This window comes from Salminus brasiliensis, chromosome 20 (assembly GCF_030463535.1).
Source record: "Salminus brasiliensis chromosome 20, fSalBra1.hap2, whole genome shotgun sequence".
NCBI classification, from domain to species: Eukaryota; Metazoa; Chordata; class Actinopteri; order Characiformes; family Bryconidae; genus Salminus; species Salminus brasiliensis.
Genome location: NC_132897.1, coordinates 6827019 through 6848131, shown reverse-complemented (window position 1 = coordinate 6848131; position 21113 = coordinate 6827019). Strand labels below are relative to the sequence as shown.

Genomic DNA, 21113 nt, shown 5'->3' with positions numbered 1-21113 from the left:
ATGGATTATTCTATAAAATATACCCCCCCCCATCTTCATTGTTATCTGGAATGATCTATTGAGATGCTCACTACAGATTATCATCAGTCGCAAACATCAAAATCAGTGCATCTTAATTTCAACACATTTGCTCTAGTTCAGTTCACTTGTTTTCAGCAATGAGGGTCTGGGCTGTGTATTTAAATGCCCCCCTGTCATTTCTTTGAAGTAGGCTTGAACGGTCACATGATGCAGTTCCCATTGTTGATAGTCTGTAAAGCCACCTATTCAGTCTCCCTCCCTCTCTCTCGTTCTCTCTCATTCTTCAGGACCCGTTCCCATGGATGCAGAGGGTTAGCTTCGCCAAGGGCATTGCTTCTGGAATGGTGAGTGACAGACTTGACTCATTTACATGATTGGCATGATTATGGTGGCTGCTCAGAGTTGTTTAAATGTGTCTCCCGAATCTCCAATACACTCAGGAATTTGTTCTGTATTCGACTGCAGGTTGTATCGAAAATGTGTTTAGCTTCTGTAGAATCTGCTCCACAGAGAAATGCACCCTTTCCATGCAGGCGTTCGTGATTATCCTACAGTTCTGTGGCCTTGCTGTCTGCAAGGCACACTGTTGCACTCACAGACCTTGCAATACACTCAGAGTGCACCTCTGCTCATTGAACCCCAGGCTTATTATGTAGTTATTAATCTTAAGACATTATAATCAGTCGTTATTAAGTCGACAAGCCAGACGCCTGCCTATTATGAGAGAATCTGCTTTGTTATGTAGTAACACAGCTAGGAACCCTCAGGAAAGGGCCCTATTTGACAGCAAAGGGCTGGTTGCCTGCCTGACTGACATGCAAACTGACCAATCACCGAAGGAGTGTTCTACAGCATACGCAGTATACGCATCAGCAAGCACGACAATAGCTGTAAACTTATTTATTTGGACACAACAGTAATGTCCCAATTCGGGGCTGATTCCTTCGAAGGACATGGTATATGAAGACGTAGGGGCGGCCGAGCTGAAATGAGACAGTCTGCACTGTGGCGGATTTCCTGTTTGTGTCACAGCACCCCTTACCTAGAAACCGTGGCGGCTGCATTTGCTACGCAGTGAATCTACGGATATGTTTGCTGGCGAAGGATCTACTCGTTGGAAATGGAAGTGGCCATAGAAAAGGAGAACGCGTTTCTCCGCTGCTTTGGAAGGAGCCTTCGAAATGGGACAGCCTAGTGGCACCGCTGTGATGTAATCAGTATTCAAATGCAGCCTCCAAAGGGTGCAGCTCCTGAATTGGGACACAACAAATGTCTGGCTTAATGTCTACTAAGTACATCAACTGATCTCCTTTAGAAAAGCTCATTGTCCTTTCAGAGCAGGCAGTTGTGCACAAAAGTGTGTTTCTTGTCTGATTAGTGGGTTCAGTGTGTATCGTCCATATAACAACATAAAGGACAGATGAACCACCTAGAAAGAACCTATGAACAACAACTAGTGTATAGTAGATGTGTAAGCTGCATAGTAACAAGTATCTGACTGCATACGTGCCTAATATGCCTTTATCTTATGTCATATCTTGTTTGTTGTTTTTGTATATATATATATATATATATATATATATATATATATATATATATATATATATATTTAAAGTACTATGCAATTCAGGCTCCTGTGCACTTAGTGAGTGTTTATTTGCTCAGTAAAGCACTGATATTAGAAAAAGTACTAATAACATTCCTATAGAAAGTGGTGGTGGTTCTCCATCACTGTGTTCATCATTAGAACTCCAAAGTTCTCCTCATGGAGTCTAGTATTATTTAGAGTTCTCCTCATATCAACACCAGAGCATCACACATCGCCCACCCTTACTTATAAACGCTGTTCTCTTTTTGTCTTTTCAGGCATATCTGCATTCAATGAACATCATCCACAGAGATCTCAACTCTCACAACTGCCTGGTAAAACTGGTATGTGACTTGTTGTCCTTCTCCCTTTTTAGAATGGGAGTCACTGATTCAGTCGCCCACTCGCGCAAGCCTTCCTTCCTTTTGTCCTCTGAGCTGCAGCAGTAGTTGTGTCTGCAGTGAGAGAAAAGGGCCTTGACGGTGTTGAAATGCTGTTTTTGTCCGGGTGCTGGAGGGTTGACTGTCATTAGCAGAGTGCTCATTGGCTGAGGGAGGAGCAGTTCAGCCGTCTTGTCAGCACAGGCCGAGGCAGAGAAGGTGAAAAACAAAAACAAGTTATGCAAGACTGAGAGAGAAAGAGAGAGGCCGAGAGAGAGACTGTAGTCTCAGAGGACATTCGTAGTCGAGTTGGAAAGCAGAGAAGTTGATACTCAGTTAGGTTCAGAAGGAGACGTGTGTGGGATATGCATGTGAATGCAAGAGAAAGAAATAGAGAAATCTGGGGTTGCTGATTAAACAAAATGAACACACACACACACACATACACACCAAGTGAATTCATAAATCTCACATTTTTGTGGAAGAGTCTGGAAACATGTTCAAAATAGAAGTGTTCAAATCAGCACCACTGATATCCAAAGTTGGTCAATTCAGCAGCTTTGATTTTGGAAATAATAGACTATAATCAGTACCTGAAAAAAAATAGTAGCTATGTTAATTAGTTATAACATTTATCTATTCTAATGTTAAAATACAATTTCGTATTTATTTATTTATTTATTTATTTATTTATTTATTTGTGCTTATTTATAACATTTCAGTAAATTCCTGATTCATTAGATACAATATAAAAGTTATTTAAAATAGTCGTATGTACAGTGTTGTTGTTTTTTATTATTATGTATTTTCTTTATTATTTTTCTGTATTTATTTATTTATTTTAATGGTCGGAAGGTTTTAAAAAATAAAAAAAGGATTTATTTATTTATTTTAGTATATTATTTATTTATAATTTTATGGTTCAAGACTAAAAAGGTAAAAAAAAATAGTAAATTCTAAATATACTATAAATATAATCTATATTCTATAAATGAATTGTGGTGAAATTTTAGGTTTTAAGTGTTGAACTGTTTTATAAAGAATGGCACTCAAAAATAACTGTAGGGTCAGTAATCCACACCCTTATAATAAGCTACTGATAATTTCAGTAAACTGCTAGAAGATCGTTCATGCTGTTCTCCCTGTAGTGCCCAACTCTGTGACCTTAATTTTAACATTTAAACCCTGACCTGACCCTTGCAGGACAACACAGTAGTGGTGGCGGACTTTGGTCTATCCCGACTCGTCATGGAGGACAAGGTGAAACAGCCCCCACCCGACAAGCCCAACAATAAGAAGAGGCTATTCCGCCGCATTGACCGGAAAAAGCGCTACACGGTGGTGGGCAACCCGTACTGGATGGCCCCGGAGATGCTGAACGGTGAGGAGGGCTCACAGTCATTCATATTCAGAGCAGCTTACAGAATTCAATCAGTAACTAAAATATGAAAGGCATTATGTAGCAACTGACAGTACTTTTAGAAAAAAACTCCATATTCCAACCTGATTTAAACTGATGGTTTTAGAGGCTGACCTTTAGAGGCAGTCTAAGCCAAGAGCGAGACCACTGTAAGGTTAAGACCATATCTTTTGAGAATACTAACTATTTAACAGTTATTTACATATTTTAGAAGATAAGAAATCTATTAATGTTTAATCTTAAAATGAATATTTGGAGAATCCAGCCTCTGAAAAGCAATAATTTGGCCTAAAATGAACAATGAATGACATACTGGTATCTGTAAAAATGCCTTCCACACTTTTTGAAGACAATAAGTGTAAGAAGCCACATATGCAAGTCTATCTGAGATTACTTAACAGCCATCTGGTTTGACTGTTGACCTCTCCTGAGGTAGCTGTGCTGGATTCACTAAATATTAATTTTAAGATGAATAATTATTCGTGAATAATTATTATTCTTTAAAAAGCTTTAAAAGACTCTCATTTTTCCTTATCTTCTAAAACATGTAAACAACTGTTATAGTTAGTATTCTCAGCCTCTAAAACCATCAGTTTAAATAATTGAATTACTAGAATTAATGTCTAATTTAACAGGGAATATTGCTTACTGTTAGTTTTTACATAATTCTTTTCATATTTTAGTTGCTGATTTAATTCTGATATTTAACTTTTTTCCCTGTTGGCTGTTTCTACCACCACCTACCATCACTTCTAGTTCTTGTTTACTGAAATAGTTTGAACAATTAGTTTGATTCTGTTTGTTCTCCGTTTTGCACAGATTTAACCCCTAAATGCAGAAATGCTTATTAAACACTAAGGCGTATTACTCAGTAATAATGCTATCCTGCTCTGTTTATGATGAGCTGTCTTTCCTTCATTTTGAACAAATTTAACAAATCTCTTAGAAAGATATCAGGGAATGAGGACCATTGTTATGAACTTAGTGTTTAACTTTAGAGTTTTTAGGGAAGCTTTTGTGAAGTTATTGGTTTGAATGTTGTTTCTCTTACTGAAATGCCTGACATGCTTTGTGTGGAACAGGGAAACGCTACGATGAGAAGGTGGACGTTTTCTCTTTTGGCATCGTGCTCTGTGAGGTAAGCGGTCAACTACATACCATGATTGTTTCTACAGGATTCATGAAAATCTCCAAATGTCAAAGTTTTAGCCTCAGCATTCATTTACATTCATTCACTCATTCTCTCTGTATGTTTGGCTGCAGATCATCGGGCAGGTGTACGCGGATCCAGAGTGCTTGCCTCGGACGCTGGACTTCGGCCTTAACGTGGGCAAATTCATGGAGAAGTTCCTTCCTGAGGACTGCCCACCTGCTTTCTTTCCATTGGCTGTGGCCTGCTGTGACCTCATTCCAGACAGCCGGTGAGTGCAGGCTCTCGCTGGCCCTGATGCATTTTTGGGAGGGTCATAGTCCAGCATGGTGTAAAGCCTGTTCAACCTTACAACAGCCTGCTGAAAAAAACAGCCTGGTCAGCTCAAGCTGATTGAGCAGTTTAGCTCCTGACCAGAATAGAGTGTGTATTCATTCGGGTTTGATGGTTTAACTGGTTTAATTGGACCAATTGGGCCAAGTTAATCAAACCAGCATGACCAACCTGACTAAGTAGATCCACCAGGATGACCAAACTGATCAACCAGCTTTACCAAACTTGTCCATGACCAGCTTGAGTACCGGCTTGGTAAAGTAGATTATGCAGATCAGCATACGATTAGCTGGTCAAGTACTAGGCTGGCTTACCAGCATACACTCTTAAAGTGTAATTAGTGCGAAGAACCTTCTAAAGGCCACCTTCACCATCAAAGACCAGTTCAGGCCGTCTGAAAGCAGCTGCCAACAAAAACTGGACAGTTTCTACATTGGTGATTCTAGATTGGTGATTCTGGCTGATCCTGGATCAGCATTTCACAGCTTATCTGATGGCCGGATGCACTCCGGTGAGATTCTTCAGCACGGCAGGCAGGCAGGCAGGTTGTTGTTTTGACTTCAGACAGAAAGGAGATGAGATGTAAACAAGTGATAGACGCTGAATTCCAGTAAGCTTTGTGAAGCAGCACTGTACAGAGGATGTTCTCTATCTCCCTCTCGTCTCTCAGTACAGTAAACAAGCTATTCTCTGACACTCCAAAGCCACAGAACCCATCAAGAACAACACACAGCGAGCACAGCAAAACATGCCCTTCCATGAACACACCCAGTGGAGTTAATTGCTTTTCACATGTTTTCTCCAGTTGTGTTTGTGTACTCCAAAAAAAAAGTACCCAAGGAATAACCACCAAACAGACCCCACCCTGTCCCGGTTTAGTCATTAGTAGTTAAAGGAGAACGTGTTCTTAAACGCTGGGGGGAAAGTTACTTGTTAACACCTGTCCTGTTCTTAGCTCTCTTTATTAATCTGCTTGTGAACTGGGTGTGTATGATCATGAAGTATCGGACCCACCTGACCAACATCACTGTATTTAAATGGAGCATTGCTTTAACTCTGTGGTTCTCAACCCCACCTTGCCCACTTGTCCAGCACATTTCAAGTTTTTTTTAAAGCCTTCTTAACTCAGGAAGGTCTTGCTAATTAGCTAAAGCAGAACCATAAAACAGATATTTTTGTAAGATGCAAAACATCTCATGGACTATGCTTGTAACTTACTTCCTGAGTCCCTCATTTTAACAGGCAAGTTCTCCACAAGAGGGCGCTATTAGCACTCAATGTCAATAAACAGTCTGAGCTAAATTCTCAGCTCTTTTCGTACCTCTTTCTTTTGAATCATGTTGGTGGTACACTTACTGAAATAGGGAGAATGGGTTATTGCTGCTCCAGGCCAGAGCGCTGCCACTGCACTATAGAACTAGATGAGCTAGACAAGACCTCCCGGCAGAACTGCGTAATGCTGTGTAACCCAGGTCATATTATTGTAATCCTGTAATATAACTCTTATAACTTACCTTCAGATGTCACTTCTGTATCTCTGTAATTGTCCACAGCTGTTTACAAAGGGGAGTTCATAGTGTGTTTGTTTTTACGGCAGTGGTGTAAAAGTACCTATTCTCGCATACTGCTGCTTTAATGTGTTTTTTTGGGGTTTTTTTAGTGAAGAGTCTCCACTAGAGCTCCACTAGAGCAATGCACATGAACTTAGATGCGTAAATGTATGGCTCAGTGTTGCAGTCGGAAGTTTGTTCAGATGACGAGCTGCTTTTTATGCATCATTTCAAAGCTACTAACGTGACACACAGCCAAAACAGTTGTGGGTAGGGATAGTATTGCTAATTGTTTATTTTTAGGACTTACCCAGACATGGTTGAATCTAGTGGTTGTAAGATGTGAAATTTCCAAATCTCTGTGAGCAGCAAGGCTCGTATGCTTCCGGTAAAATGTGGAAAGCCTGAAAATTTGGATACTATTTTCCAGTTATGGAAACTCCTAGGAAATTAACAAATTCCATTCTTAACTTTCAACAGAAGACAGTGAAAAATATTTTATTCCATGTCATTTTGGAGCATTTCTATTGGTCTGTTCATCATGAAAGTTTGACACAATGTACAGAACAACTGCCAGATTTGTCAAACAGGACAATGGGAGCTAGAGAAACAGGCTTTTACTGCACTCATTGCATGTATGTTGTCTTGGAATTCTCCTGAAACCCTAACCAGATAAATACCTCTGCACTTATTTCATACGTACAATATTAACAAAATCCAGTAGTCTGCTTTACGATTCTACATTAATCCAGGACCTTGCTTTCTCCATCTGACCCCCTTTTCCCCCTTCTTCCCTCTCCAGACCAGCTTTCGAGAAGCTAGAGGACTGTTTTGAGGCCCTGGCGCTGAACCAGGAACTGGGCATCCCTCTGCCGGCCGAGCTGGACGAGCTGCAGCAGAACCTGTGGAGGACTCACAGCCCAAGCTCCAACGACCTCTCACCCAACCCCAGCCCCACTAAACGGGCTCCGGAGCGGTCCAACCTTTAAAATAGCAGCACGTAGCCCGAGAGATCCTTTTCTGGACTCTAAACAACCCCCCTGCTCACGGAGAGCCTGCACAGACTGCTGGAGGCAGTGACCAAACGGAGCCGGACTAACGTTGTTCTTCCTCATTACCTACACGGATGAGTTTACATAACCAGAGCTGTGGAGATGGTGTGTGTGATGTGAAGTGGGAATAAGGACTGATGCAGCGGTCGGAATGTTTATGCTGGCTTTGGGAATTTTGAGGGCATTTGAGAGCGGCAGGCTTTGTAATGAGGGATAAGGCACATTTCCATGTCTTTCCTATTATTTTGACGGTAAGGGGTTTGTTTCCTTACGTAATGGACTTCTTGGCATCTCCTGTGCCGTCTATTTCTGGAAGGCCTGCACCTGGAAGCGCCATGACGGGTCTGTAAAAATGAATCCAACGTTTCCCAAACGTCACACAGCTGCTAGCTTCATTTCTGCTCGGATTAGGAAAAGCAAGATTCTTCTTATGGTGTTTGTCGTGTGTGTGTGAGCTGGGTGCCTTCCCTGAACTAAATCAGCGGTGTCTTAGACCGGTATCCATTTGGACAAATATGAAGCATTGCTGTTTTTAATACAATATTAAGAAATCTGTTGAAACATGTGCTGAGGAACGTTCACTAAATCAGTCGACGCTTGATCACTAAGTACTTTAGCAGGCTATGTTTGATTTTAAAGGACGGCACAGTCCCTGGAGTTCAAATTCGCTCAACCATGCTGCCCTCTGCTGGTTGGTTACATGCGTACCGCACTCTACAGTAGTGGTTCCCAACCCTGCTCCTTGCCCTCCAGCAGACCTTCAGCTCAGGTATGGATTCTTTCTTAATTAGCAGATTAACTGGATGAGCTGTGTTAGGAACAGGGTAAACACTATAACAGGGCAGGGGATCCTCCAGGGACCAGGGTTGGAAACTACTCTACAGGGACCAAGCTGAATTTCATTTTGCCCATTTTGCCCATACACTACATGATATGGACAAAAGTATTTGGACACACGTCCTAATAATTGAATTCAGGTGTTTCATGCAGTTCCATTGCCACGGGTGTATAAAATCAAGCACCTAGCACACATTTAATGAAAGACTGGGTGGTTCTAAAGAGCTCACTGAATTCCAGCGTGGCGCTGTATGTAATAGGAGCCACCATTGCAGCAAAAAATCAGCTGGACAATTTTCCTTCCATTATCACTGTGAGTGGTATTATTGAACAGTGGAGGCATTTAGGAATCACAGCAGCTCAGCCGCCAAGTGTCAGACCTCGTAAAGTCTCAGAGTGGGGTCGGGTCTGAGTGCTGAGCTCAGAGCATAGTGCAGAAAAGTCTCCAACACTGCTGACTCAATAACTGCAGAGCTCCAGACCTGCTGCTGTTAGAGCTGCAAAGGAGGACCAGCTCCATATTTATGCCCATGGATTTCAAACAGGATGTCATAAAAGCTCCTATAGGCGTCCCAATACTTTCGTCATTATAGTGTAGTTCTAGGTGCTTGTTCCAGATTTTGGTGAAATTGGAGATCGCTCTCTGTTCTGGAATGTTGTTCAACAGCCTGATGTAAATAGGTTATCATCAAAGCAGCTGAAGACCACAGTAATTGTTCTAGATGGTTGGTGATTAGCACAGAATGGTGCCACCCTCAGTTTAATCACAGCCCTCACATAACTGGAGTTTAGATTTTGTGTTGGAGTTGTTTGGAGACTGGTGTAAGAATTGTATAAAGGTTTCTAGATCATTTTGTAAGAGTTCTGGGATAATATGGGTTTGCTGATTGCAGATTTTTTGTAGAATGTGAAGTACAGTTTGCTCTCTTGCATTATTAAGGTACTGATGTCTTCCGATCATAACCACTACAGTGTGTATTACTTTAGTGTTTCTTACACTACAGTTTTTTAAATAAATGTTAAATGAGTAAAATCTTGTAGGGCTGTTTTTTTTTATGTATTATACAATGTGGCTCTTTGTTGCATTGTTCTAATGTCAAGAAAAGGGGACACTGCCACAAGGGGTCACTATTTGCAACCAGTCAGGTCCGGGGGGCAGGATTCACAACAGTGTCTTAAGAAAGAAGTTATTTTTGGACATTTCCCTTCTTTCTTAACTTTATACTTAATTGTTTTTGCTGTGTTCACATTACAAGCATCATTAATCAGCTCAGATTTGTTTTTGTTTTTTTGCTCAGACAGACTTTGGCACTTGACATGCATAGATGTAAGTCACCTGTTTTACTTACTGTATCACTGATCTGTTTTCTTTGTGCCATTTTCATATCAGGCAAATCGACAACGACTTCGTCCTGCCGTCGACTGCTGTCAGAGACGCATAAAATCTGATCTGACTGTTCATGTTCATGCCGCATGCTCATGAATCAGATACGCATCTAATCTAGGACCACATATGACTGATGTGCCCTAAATCTATATTGAAAAGATTGGATTCGACATTGGAGTCATTTCGGTCTGGTAATGTAAACATAACCCAAGCATTCACAAATTTCAGCAAATAAGAACTACAGGTGATGGTGCAGAAAACAGCCAACAGTAAAATAACTCTACTTCAAAATCTGATCCCTGTGGTGTGATGTTGGACAGCCATTTTCCTTATGTAGAAACCAGCAGTACTTTAAGAACAATCTTCACTTTTAATCCTGTTAAATTATTTTCTAGTAAATTATATCTAGTATTTAACTTTTTTAACAGATCTCTTTGATTAATGTGTTTATTTATTTAATTTTAAAATAATACAAATTGCTCTTGACTGAAGTTGAGACATTTTAGGGTTTTTTATTTATTTTTGTATTTTTTTTTATTATTATTTATTCATTTTGCCTTCTGCCGTTTAAAGCTAAGGGACAAAATTGTCAAAAAAGAGCTTTGTGCTAAGATGATTTTGGGGAACCCAGTCCAGTTCAAATCCTGATGTAAACAACATGTAAAGTGGAACATCTTTACATGAACAAATCAGAAAACACCACCGTTTTGTTTAGTTTGTTTTTATATATTCATCCTCGGTCATAGCAGTAAAAATCTGCCAAACATAAAAATACAAGTCAGATCTTTGAAAACTAGATGCAGGTGCACTCTGATACATCAAGATTGCAGAGAAAATAAAATCAGAATCCAAATTTTAGGCCATAGCAAAATGAAAACAAACCACAATAACCAAATGATTCCCCAGTGCCTGAAGATCCAGAAGACCATTCAAGTTCAGATATGTTTATGAACGGAAAAAGTCAGAGGTGTCCAACACTACAGGCTTTCTGAGTCTGCTAAAAAATGACTGAGTGAATGTTGGCGTGTCAAGTTCCCGAACTACCCAATAAACCACCCTTTCTTTTTTTCCCTTAGAGTTCTTAGACATGACTGATGAACGCTCTATCCACAGCTGTGGAATTCATCTCTCCATGTCTAAACCGCTTTTGTGGTCCCAGAGGTCCTCTGACTCAAAGCAGTCTTCCCATTTCTTAAAAAAAATAAAGAAAAACAAATAATCTGTTATAATTAAAATGTAAGGGCCTTGAGTTGCTGCCGAGCCACAACATGACATGTAGTTTCTCACCAGCCTGCTGAACAACCTGTCCTGACGCTCTCTTTCAGTTCAGGAGGCCTTCAAGGACACCTCTGCAAAACACTTCTGAAGCCCGGGGCCAACCAGGGCCATCCAGATACATTCAGAAGTACCACACTAAGGCCATGTCTGTGGAAACCCGGGCATTATTCCGTTCCTTCAGTCCTCGAATGCAAAAGAATCTCTCGCCCTTTGAAAAACACTGAGTTCATGGTTGAGACGGACTTCTGAAACACATATCAGCTTATCTGCTAACTGCCCCATAGGCAGAGCAGTGTGGCGAAGGAGAGGCACAGTAAGGACAGTTTCAGTTACAGACAAAAGCCCTCGCTTGTTCCGTTCTCTCCCCCTCGTGAACAAAGCGTTGGGATAAAAACAACGGAAAATATATCCTCAAAACATCATGTTTTTTTGTTTGTTTGTTTGTTTGTTTTTTTTTACCCAGCTTCACTTCAAATAAGTGTGTATGGATTGTTAACGGACAGTCATGTTGTATCCAGTGCATGAAGACTGGAGAATTATTGTGACCTGTGTCAAATACCTTAAGTAGTGCACTCAAATACGCACCCCTGATCCAAATATAACACTTGCAGTAATGTGTTAATGTGCTTTTCTGGAATTGGAACTGGATTGGGCTTAAAACAGCCGATACCCAATCCATTCTACTATAGCTGGACCGGCCCTGATCCCAATTCACTGGATCGGATTGGGAATCTTTATCGGTAAGCGTTCAAGTGTCCCGCTTGTGACACTTGCAAGACCACACTAGATGCACCATCTCCCGAAAACCACATTAAAGCGGTATTAGGCTAAGTATATACATCCCACAGTTCAACACATTGGTGAAGTTCCAACACCGCGTTTTAACGTTAAAACATCCTCAAAACGTCCACAGATACCTGTCCCACAACAATCTGATACTGACATCTCCGCACACAAGCAGTCTTAACTATTTCAGTGTACTTCAGTTAAACCACAAAGTGCAAGTGTGGATTTCAGGACAGGTCGGCGGAAAGAATCTCCAACATGCACTTTTATACACCAGCCCTTCTTCCACATGTCCATAGTAGAGTGTTCTTGTGTCCTCCACTGCTCCACACAGAGGCAAGAACATCAGCTGTCCAGGAAAAGCTTCTTTTCTTCCAAGAAAGGCTTTAAAGATCAGCAGGGTGATAGATAGAGAGAGAGAGAGAGTGTATGAGTGTGTGTGTGTGGTTGTAGTGTTGATCTGAAATTCTGCACAGTCTTGTATTCATCTTTTCCAGGCCAGTACACGTCTTCTCCCAGGTCTTTCTCTCAGGCTCCAGGAGTTCCCGCCGGGTTTATCAGGGGGTCTCCACCCTCTACAGTGTCCTGAGTGGGTGTTTGCTCACTGGGTTCAGCCGTTATCACGATAGTGTTCTCATCAACCAGCTCGCAGGTGGGGTTGGCAAAGGCTGAGAGTGGAAGAGTGATACGGTGCATCTCGCGCTCATACACTCGCTGCTCGTGCTGCCGTGTCAGGTCGCGGCCCCTGCAGAGGACCAGACAAATTTGGGTTAATCACACATATACATAAAAAAAAGTTTCTTCCTGAGGAAGAAAGGAGTTGTTTGGGTGCAACCTAACAGGGTAAGCAGCATAATTGGTATTCGAACCAGTGATCCTCTGCTCATAGTAACAGCTCTTTAGTCTGCTGGACCACCCAGGGTCCCCATGCTGAACTGACCTATTTCATGATTAATAATTCATGGTCACTATCCAACTGATTTAAGTGTTTTTACATGGGACTTAGGAAAACAGTTCCAAGAGGGGACCCTGGGTGGTCCAGTGGTCTAAGATGCTGTCAGCTAACGGAGCTATTCAAATCCCAATCATACTGCTATAGCCTTACCATCACATGCATTTTTGTGCAATTTTTCAAAATTCCCAACGGCATGTAAAAACACCTAAATTAGTTGGATAATGTCCCAACGTGATGTATGAAACATATATAGATCAAAATAAGTGTAAAAAATCACCATGAGTTTTTGCACCAAAAATGCCAAAATACATAAGGCTATAGCCTTACCATCACATGCATTTTTGGGCAATTTTTCAAAATTCCCTACATCATGTAAAAACAGTTAAAATAGTTGGATAATGTCCCAACATGATGTATGAAACACATATAGATCAAAATAAGTGTAAAAAATCACCATGAGTTTTTGCACCAAAAATGCCAAAATACATAAGGCTATATATAGCCTTACCATCACATGCATTTTTGGGCAATTTTTCAGAACTCAAACCATCATGTAAAAACACCTAAATTAGTTGGATAATGTCCCAACGTGATGTATGAAACACATATAGATCAAAATAAGTGTAAAAAATCACCATGAGTTTTTGCACCAAAAATGCCAAAATACATAAGGCTATATAGCCTTACCATCACATGCATTTTTGGGCAATTTTTCAAAATTCCCTACATCATGTAAAAACACCTAAATCAGTTGGATAATGTCCCAACGTGATGTATGAAACATATATAGATCAAAATAAGTGTAAAAAATCACCATGAGTTTTTGCACCAAAAATGCCAAAATACATAAGGCTATAGCCTTACCATCACATGCATTTTTGGGCAATTTTTCAAAATTCCCTACATCATGTAAAAACAGTTAAAATAGTTGGATAATGTCCCAACATGATGTATGAAACACATATAGATCAAAATAAGTGTAAAAAATCACCATGAGTTTTTGCAACAAAAATGCCAAAATACATAAGGCTATAGCCTTACCATCACATGCATTTTTGTGCAATTTTTCAAAATTCCCAACGGCATGTAAAAACACCTAAATTAGTTGGATAATGTCCCAACGTGATGTATGAAACACATATAGATCAAAATAAGTGTAAAAAATCACCATGAGTTTTTGCACCAAAAATGCCAAAATACATAAGGCTATAGCCTTACCATCACATGCATTTTTGGGCAATTTTTCAGAACTCAAACCATCATGTAAAAACACCTAAATCAGTTGGATAATGTCCCAACGTGATGTATGAAACACATATAGATCAAAATAAGTGTAAAAAATCACCATGAGTTTTTGCACCAAAAATGCCAAAATACATAAGGCTATAGCCTTACCATCACATGCATTTTTGGGCAATTTTTCAGAACTCAAACCATCATGTAAAAACACCTAAATCAGTTGGATAATGTCCCAACGTGATGTATGAAACACATATAGATCAAAATAAGTGTAAAAAATCACCATGAGTTTTTGCACCAAAAATGCCAAAATACATAAGGCTATAGCCTTACCATCACATGCATTTTTGGGCAATTTTTCAAAATTCCCTACATCATGTAAAAACAGTTAAAATAGTTGGATAATGTCCCAACGTGATGTATGAAACACATATAGATCAAAATAAGTGTAAAAAATCACCATGAGTTTTTGCACCAAAAATGCCAAAATACATAAGGCTATAGCCTTACCATCACATGCATTTTTGGGCAATTTTTCAAAATTCCCTACATCATGTAAAAACAGTTAAAATAGTTGGATAATGTCCCAACATGATGTATGAAACACATATAGATCAAAATAAGTGTAAAAAATCACCATGAGTTTTTGCAACAAAAATGCCAAAATACATAAGGCTATAGCCTTACCATCACATGCATTTTTGTGCAATTTTTCAAAATTCCCAACGGCATGTAAAAACACCTAAATTAGTTGGATAATGTCCCAACGTGATGTATGAAACACATATAGATCAAAATAAGTGTAAAAAATCACCATGAGTTTTTGCACCAAAAATGCCAAAATACATAAGGCTATAGCCTTACCATCACATGCATTTTTGGGCAATTTTTCAAAATTCCCAACGGCATGTAAAAACACCTAAATTAGTTGGATAATGTCCCAACGTGATGTATGAAACACATATAGATCAAAATAAGTGTAAAAAATCACCATGAGTTTTTGCACCAAAAATGCCAAAATACATAAGGCTATAGCCTTACCATCACATGCATTTTTGGGCAATTTTTCAGATCTCCAACCATCATGTAAAAACACCTAAATTAGTTGGATAATGTCCCAACGTGATGTATGAAACACATATAGATCAAAATAAGTGTAAAAAATCACCATGAGTTTTTGCACCAAAAATGCCAAAATACATAAGGCTATAGCCTTACCATCACATGCATTTTTGGGCAATTTTTCAGAACTCAAACCATCATGTAAAAACACCTAAATCAGTTGGATAATGTCCCAACGTGATGTATGAAACACATATAGATCAAAATAAGTGTAAAAAATCACCATGAGTTTTTGCACCAAAAATGCCAAAATACATAAGGCTATAGCCTTACCATCACATGCATTTTTGGGCAATTTTTCAAAATTCCCTACATCATGTAAAAACACCTAAATCAGTTGGATAATGTCCCAACGTGATGTATGAAACACATATAGATCAAAATAAGTGTAAAAAATCACCATGAGTTTTTGCACCAAAAATGCCAAAATACATAAGGCTATAGCCTTACCATCACATGCATTTTTGGGCAATTTTTCAAAATTCCCTACATCATGTAAAAACAGTTAAAATAGTTGGATAATGTCCCAACATGATGTATGAAACACATATAGATCAAAATAAGTGTAAAAAATCACCATGAGTTTTTGCACCAAAAATGCCAAAATACATAAGGCTATAGCCTTACCATCACATGCATTTTTGGGCAATTTTTCAAAATTCCCTACATCATGTAAAAACAGTTAAAATAGTTGGATAATGTCCCAACATGATGTATGAAACACATATAGATCAAAATAAGTGTAAAAAATCACCATGAGTTTTTGCACCAAAAATGCCAAAATACATAAGGCTATAGCCTTACCATCACATGCATTTTTGGGCAATTTTTCAGAACTCAAACCATCATGTAAAAACACCTAAATCAGTTGGATAATGTCCCAACGTGATGTATGAAACACATATAGATCAAAATAAGTGTAAAAAATCACCATGAGTTTTTGCACCAAAAATGCCAAAATACATAAGGCTATAGCCTTACCATCACATGCATTTTTGGGCAATTTTTCAAAATTCCCTACATCATGTAAAAACACCTAAATCAGTTGGATAATGTCCCAACGTGATGTATGAAACATATATAGATCAAAATAAGTGTAAAAAATCACCATGAGTTTTTGCAACAAAAATGCCAAAATACATAAGGCTATAGCCTTACCATCACATGCATTTTTGGGCAATTTTTCAAAATTCCCAACGGCATGTAAAAACACCTAAATTAGTTGGATAATGTCCCAACGTGATGTATGAAACACATATAGATCAAAATAAGTGTAAAAAATCACCATGAGTTTTTGCACCAAAAATGCCAAAATACATAAGGCTATATATAGCCTTACCATCACATGCATTTTTGGGCAATTTTTCAAAATTCCCTACATCATGTAAAAACAGTTAAAATAGTTGGATAATGTCCCAACGTGATGTATGAAACACATATAGATCAAAATAAGTGTAAAAAATCACCATGAGTTTTTGCACCAAAAATGCCAAAATACATAAGGCTATAGCCTTACCATCACATGCATTTTTGGGCAATTTTTCAAAATTCCCTACATCATGTAAAAACAGTTAAAATAGTTGGATAATGTCCCAACATGATGTATGAAACACATATAGATCAAAATAAGTGTAAAAAATCACCATGAGTTTTTGCACCAAAAATGCCAAAATACATAAGGCTATATAGCCTTACCATCACATGCATTTTTGGGCAATTTTTCAGATCTCCAACCATCATGTAAAAACAGTTAAAATAGTTGGATAATGTCCCAACGTGATGTATGAAACACATATAGATCAAAATAAGTGTAAAAAATCACCATGAGTTTTTGCACCAAAAATGCCAAAATACATAAGGCTATATATAGCCTTACCATCACATGCATTTTTGGGCAATTTTTCAAAATTCCCTACATTATGTAAAAACAGTTAAAATAGTTGGATAATGTCCCAACATGATGTATGAAACACATATAGATCAAAATAAGTGTAAAAAATCACCATGAGTTTTTGCACCAAAAATGCCAAAATACATAAGGCTATAGCCTTACCATCACATGCATTTTTGGGCAATTTTTCAAAATTCGCAACGGCATGTAAAAACACCCAAATTAGTTGGATAATGTCCCAACGTGATGTATGAAACACATATAGATCAAAATAAGTGTAAAAAATCACCATGAGTTTTTGCACCAAAAATGCCAAAATACATAAGGCTATAGCCTTACCATCACATGCATTTTTGGGCAATTTTTCAAAATTCCCAACGGCATGTAAAAACACCTAAATTAGTTGGATAATGTCCCAACGTGATGTATGAAACACATATAGATCAAAATAAGTGTAAAAAATCACCATGAGTTTTTGCACCAAAAATGCCAAAATACATAAGGCTATAGCCTTACCATCACATGCATTTTTGGGCAATTTTTCAAAATTCCCTACATCATGTAAAAACACCTAAATCAGTTGGATAATGTCCCAACGTGATGTATGAAACATATATAGATCAAAATAAGTGTAAAAAATCACCATGAGTTTTTGCAACAAAAATGCCAAAATACATAAGGCTATAGCCTTACCATCACATGCATTTTTGGGCAATTTTTCAAAATTCCCAACGGCATGTAAAAACACCTAAATTAGTTGGATAATGTCCCAACGTGATGTATGAAACACATATAGATCAAAATAAGTGTAAAAAATCACCATGAGTTTTTGCACCAAAAATGCCAAAATACATAAGGCTATATAGCCTTACCATCACATGCATTTTTGGGCAATTTTTCAAAATTCCCTACATCATGTAAAAACAGTTAAAATAGTTGGATAATGTCCCAACGTGATGTATGAAACACATATAGATCAAAATAAGTGTAAAAAATCACCATGAGTTTTTGCACCAAAAATGCCAAAATACATAAGGCTATAGCCTTACCATCACATGCATTTTTGGGCAATTTTTCAAAATTCCCTACATCATGTAAAAACAGTTAAATTAGTTGGATAATGTCCCAACATGATGTATGAAACACATATAGATCAAAATAAGTGTAAAAAATCACCATGAGTTTTTGCAACAAAAATGCCAAAATACATAAGGCTATAGCCTTACCATCACATGCATTTTTGGGCAATTTTTCAAAATTCCCTACATCATGTAAAAACAGTTAAAATAGTTGGATAATGTCCCAACATGATGTATGAAACACATATAGATCAAAATAAGTGTAAAAAATCACCATGAGTTTTTGCACCAAAAATGCCAAAATACATAAGGCTATATATAGCCTTACCATCACATGCATTTTTGGGCAATTTTTCAGAACTCAAACCATCATGTAAAAACACCTAAATTAGTTGGATAATGTCCCAACGTGATGTATGAAACACATATAGATCAAAATAAGTGTAAAAAATCACCATGAGTTTTTGCACCAAAAATGCCAAAATACATAAGGCTATATAGCCTTACCATCACATGCATTTTTGGGCAATTTTTCAAAATTCCCTACATCATGTAAAAACACCTAAATCAGTTGGATAATGTCCCAACGTGATGTATGAAACATATATAGATCAAAATAAGTGTAAAAAATCACCATGAGTTTTTGCACCAAAAATGCCAAAATACATAAGGCTATAGCCTTACCATCACATGCATTTTTGGGCAATTTTTCAAAATTCCCTACATCATGTAAAAACAGTTAAAATAGTTGGATAATGTCCCAACATGATGTATGAAACACATATAGATCAAAATAAGTGTAAAAAATCACCATGAGTTTTTGCAACAAAAATGCCAAAATACATAAGGCTATAGCCTTACCATCACATGCATTTTTGTGCAATTTTTCAAAATTCCCAACGGCATGTAAAAACACCTAAATTAGTTGGATAATGTCCCAACGTGATGTATGAAACACATATAGATCAAAATAAGTGTAAAAAATCACCATGAGTTTTTGCACCAAAAATGCCAAAATACATAAGGCTATAGCCTTACCATCACATGCATTTTTGGGCAATTTTTCAAAATTCCCAACGGCATGTAAAAACACCTAAATTAGTTGGATAATGTCCCAACGTGATGTATGAAACACATATAGATCAAAATAAGTGTAAAAAATCACCATGAGTTTTTGCACCAAAAATGCCAAAATACATAAGGCTATAGCCTTACCATCACATGCATTTTTGGGCAATTTTTCAAAATTCCCAACGGCATGTAAAAACACCTAAATTAGTTGGATAATGTCCCAACGTGATGTATGAAACACATATAGATCAAAATAAGTGTAAAAAATCACCATGAGTTTTTGCACCAAAAATGCCAAAATACATAAGGCTATAGCCTTACCATCACATGCATTTTTGGGCAATTTTTCAAAATTCCCTACATCATGTAAAAACACCTAAATCAGTTGGATAATGTCCCAACGTGATGTATGAAACACATATAGATCAAAATAAGTGTAAAAAATCACCATGAGTTTTTGCACCAAAAATGCCAAAATACATAAGGCTATAGCCTTACCATCACATGCATTTTTGGGCAATTTTTCAAAATTCCCTACATCATGTAAAAACAGTTAAAATAGTTGGATAATGTCCCAACATGATGTATGAAACACATATAGATCAAAATAAGTGTAAAAAATCACCATGAGTTTTTGCACCAAAAATGCCAAAATACATAAGGCTATAGCCTTACCATCACATGCATTTTTGGGCAATTTTTCAAAATTCCCAACGGCATGTAAAAACACCTAAATTAGTTGGATAATGTCCCAACGTGATGTATGAAACATATATAGATCAAAATAAGTGTAAAAAATCACCATGAGTTTTTGCACCAAAAATGCCAAAATACATAAGGCTATAGCCTTACCATCACATGCATTTTTGGGCAATTTTTCAAAATTCCCTACATCATGTAAAAACAGTTAAAATAGTTGGATAATGTCCCAACATGATGTATGAAACACATATAGATCAAAATAAGTGTAAAAAATCACCATGAGTTTTTGCACCAAAAATGCCAAAATACATAAGGCTATAGCCTTACCATCACATGCATTTTTGGGCAATTTTTCAAAATTCCCTACATCATGTAAAAACAGTTAAAATAGTTGGATAATGTCCCAACGTGATGTATGAAACACATATAGATCAAAATAAGTGTAAAAAATCACCATGAGTTTTTGCACCAAAAATGCCAAAATACATAAGGCATATAGCCTTACCATCACATGCATTTTTGGGCAATTTTTCAGATCTCCAACCATCATGTAAAAACACCTAAATCAGTTGGATAATGTCCCAACGTGATGTATGAAACACATATAGATCAAAATAAGTGTAAAAAATCACCATGAGTTTTTGCACCAAAAATGCCAAAATACATAAGGCTATAGCCTTACCATCACATGCATTTTTGGGCAATTTTTCAAAATTCGCAACGGCATGTAAAAACACCTAAATTAGTTGGATAATGTCCCAACGTGATGTATGAAACACATATAGATCAAAATAAGTGTAAAAAATCACCATGAGTTTTTGCACCAAAAATGCCAAAATACATAAGGCTATATAGCCTTACCATCACATGCATTTTTGGGCAATTTTTCAAAATTCCCTACATCATGTAAAAACAGTTAAAATAGTTGGATAATGTCCCAACATGATGTATGAAACACATATAGATCAAAATAAGTGTAAAAAATCACCATGAGTTTTTGCACCAAAAATGCCAAAATACATAAGGCTATAGCCTTACCATCACATGCATTTTTGGGCAATTTTTCAAAATTCCCAACGGCATGTAAAAACACCTAAATTAGTTGGATAATGTCCCAACGTGATGTATGAAACACATATAGATCAAAATAAGTGTAAAAAATCACCATGAGTTTTTGCACCAAAAATGCCAAAATACATAAGGCTATAGCCTTACCATCACATGCATTTTTGGGCAATTTTTCAAAATTCCCTACATCATGTAAAAACAGTT

The 21113-nt window shown here is 37.7% G+C and overlaps 2 protein-coding genes across 2 annotated transcripts in view; one reads left to right on the top strand and one right to left on the bottom strand.

Annotated features, from left to right (window-relative positions):
• The window catches only part of limk2 (LIM domain kinase 2), a 48402-nt gene extending 39038 nt beyond the window's left edge, over nucleotides 1-9364 (top strand). The window contains exons 11-16 of the mRNA XM_072664966.1: nucleotides 309-365; nucleotides 1888-1953; nucleotides 3193-3370; nucleotides 4492-4547; nucleotides 4673-4830; nucleotides 7245-9364. Of these exons, the coding sequence (XP_072521067.1) occupies nucleotides 309-365; nucleotides 1888-1953; nucleotides 3193-3370; nucleotides 4492-4547; nucleotides 4673-4830; nucleotides 7245-7431 (702 nt within the window). The 3' untranslated portion in view covers nucleotides 7432-9364. The remainder of the gene's footprint in view (nucleotides 1-308; nucleotides 366-1887; nucleotides 1954-3192; nucleotides 3371-4491; nucleotides 4548-4672; nucleotides 4831-7244) is intronic.
• A 1059-nt stretch (nucleotides 9365-10423) lies between these two features.
• Nucleotides 10424-21113, bottom strand: part of pik3ip1 (phosphoinositide-3-kinase interacting protein 1) — a 28825-nt gene continuing 18135 nt past the window's right edge. The window contains exon 6 of the mRNA XM_072664709.1: nucleotides 10424-12527. Coding sequence (XP_072520810.1) covers nucleotides 12311-12527 — 217 coding nt within the window. The 3' untranslated portion in view covers nucleotides 10424-12310. The remainder of the gene's footprint in view (nucleotides 12528-21113) is intronic.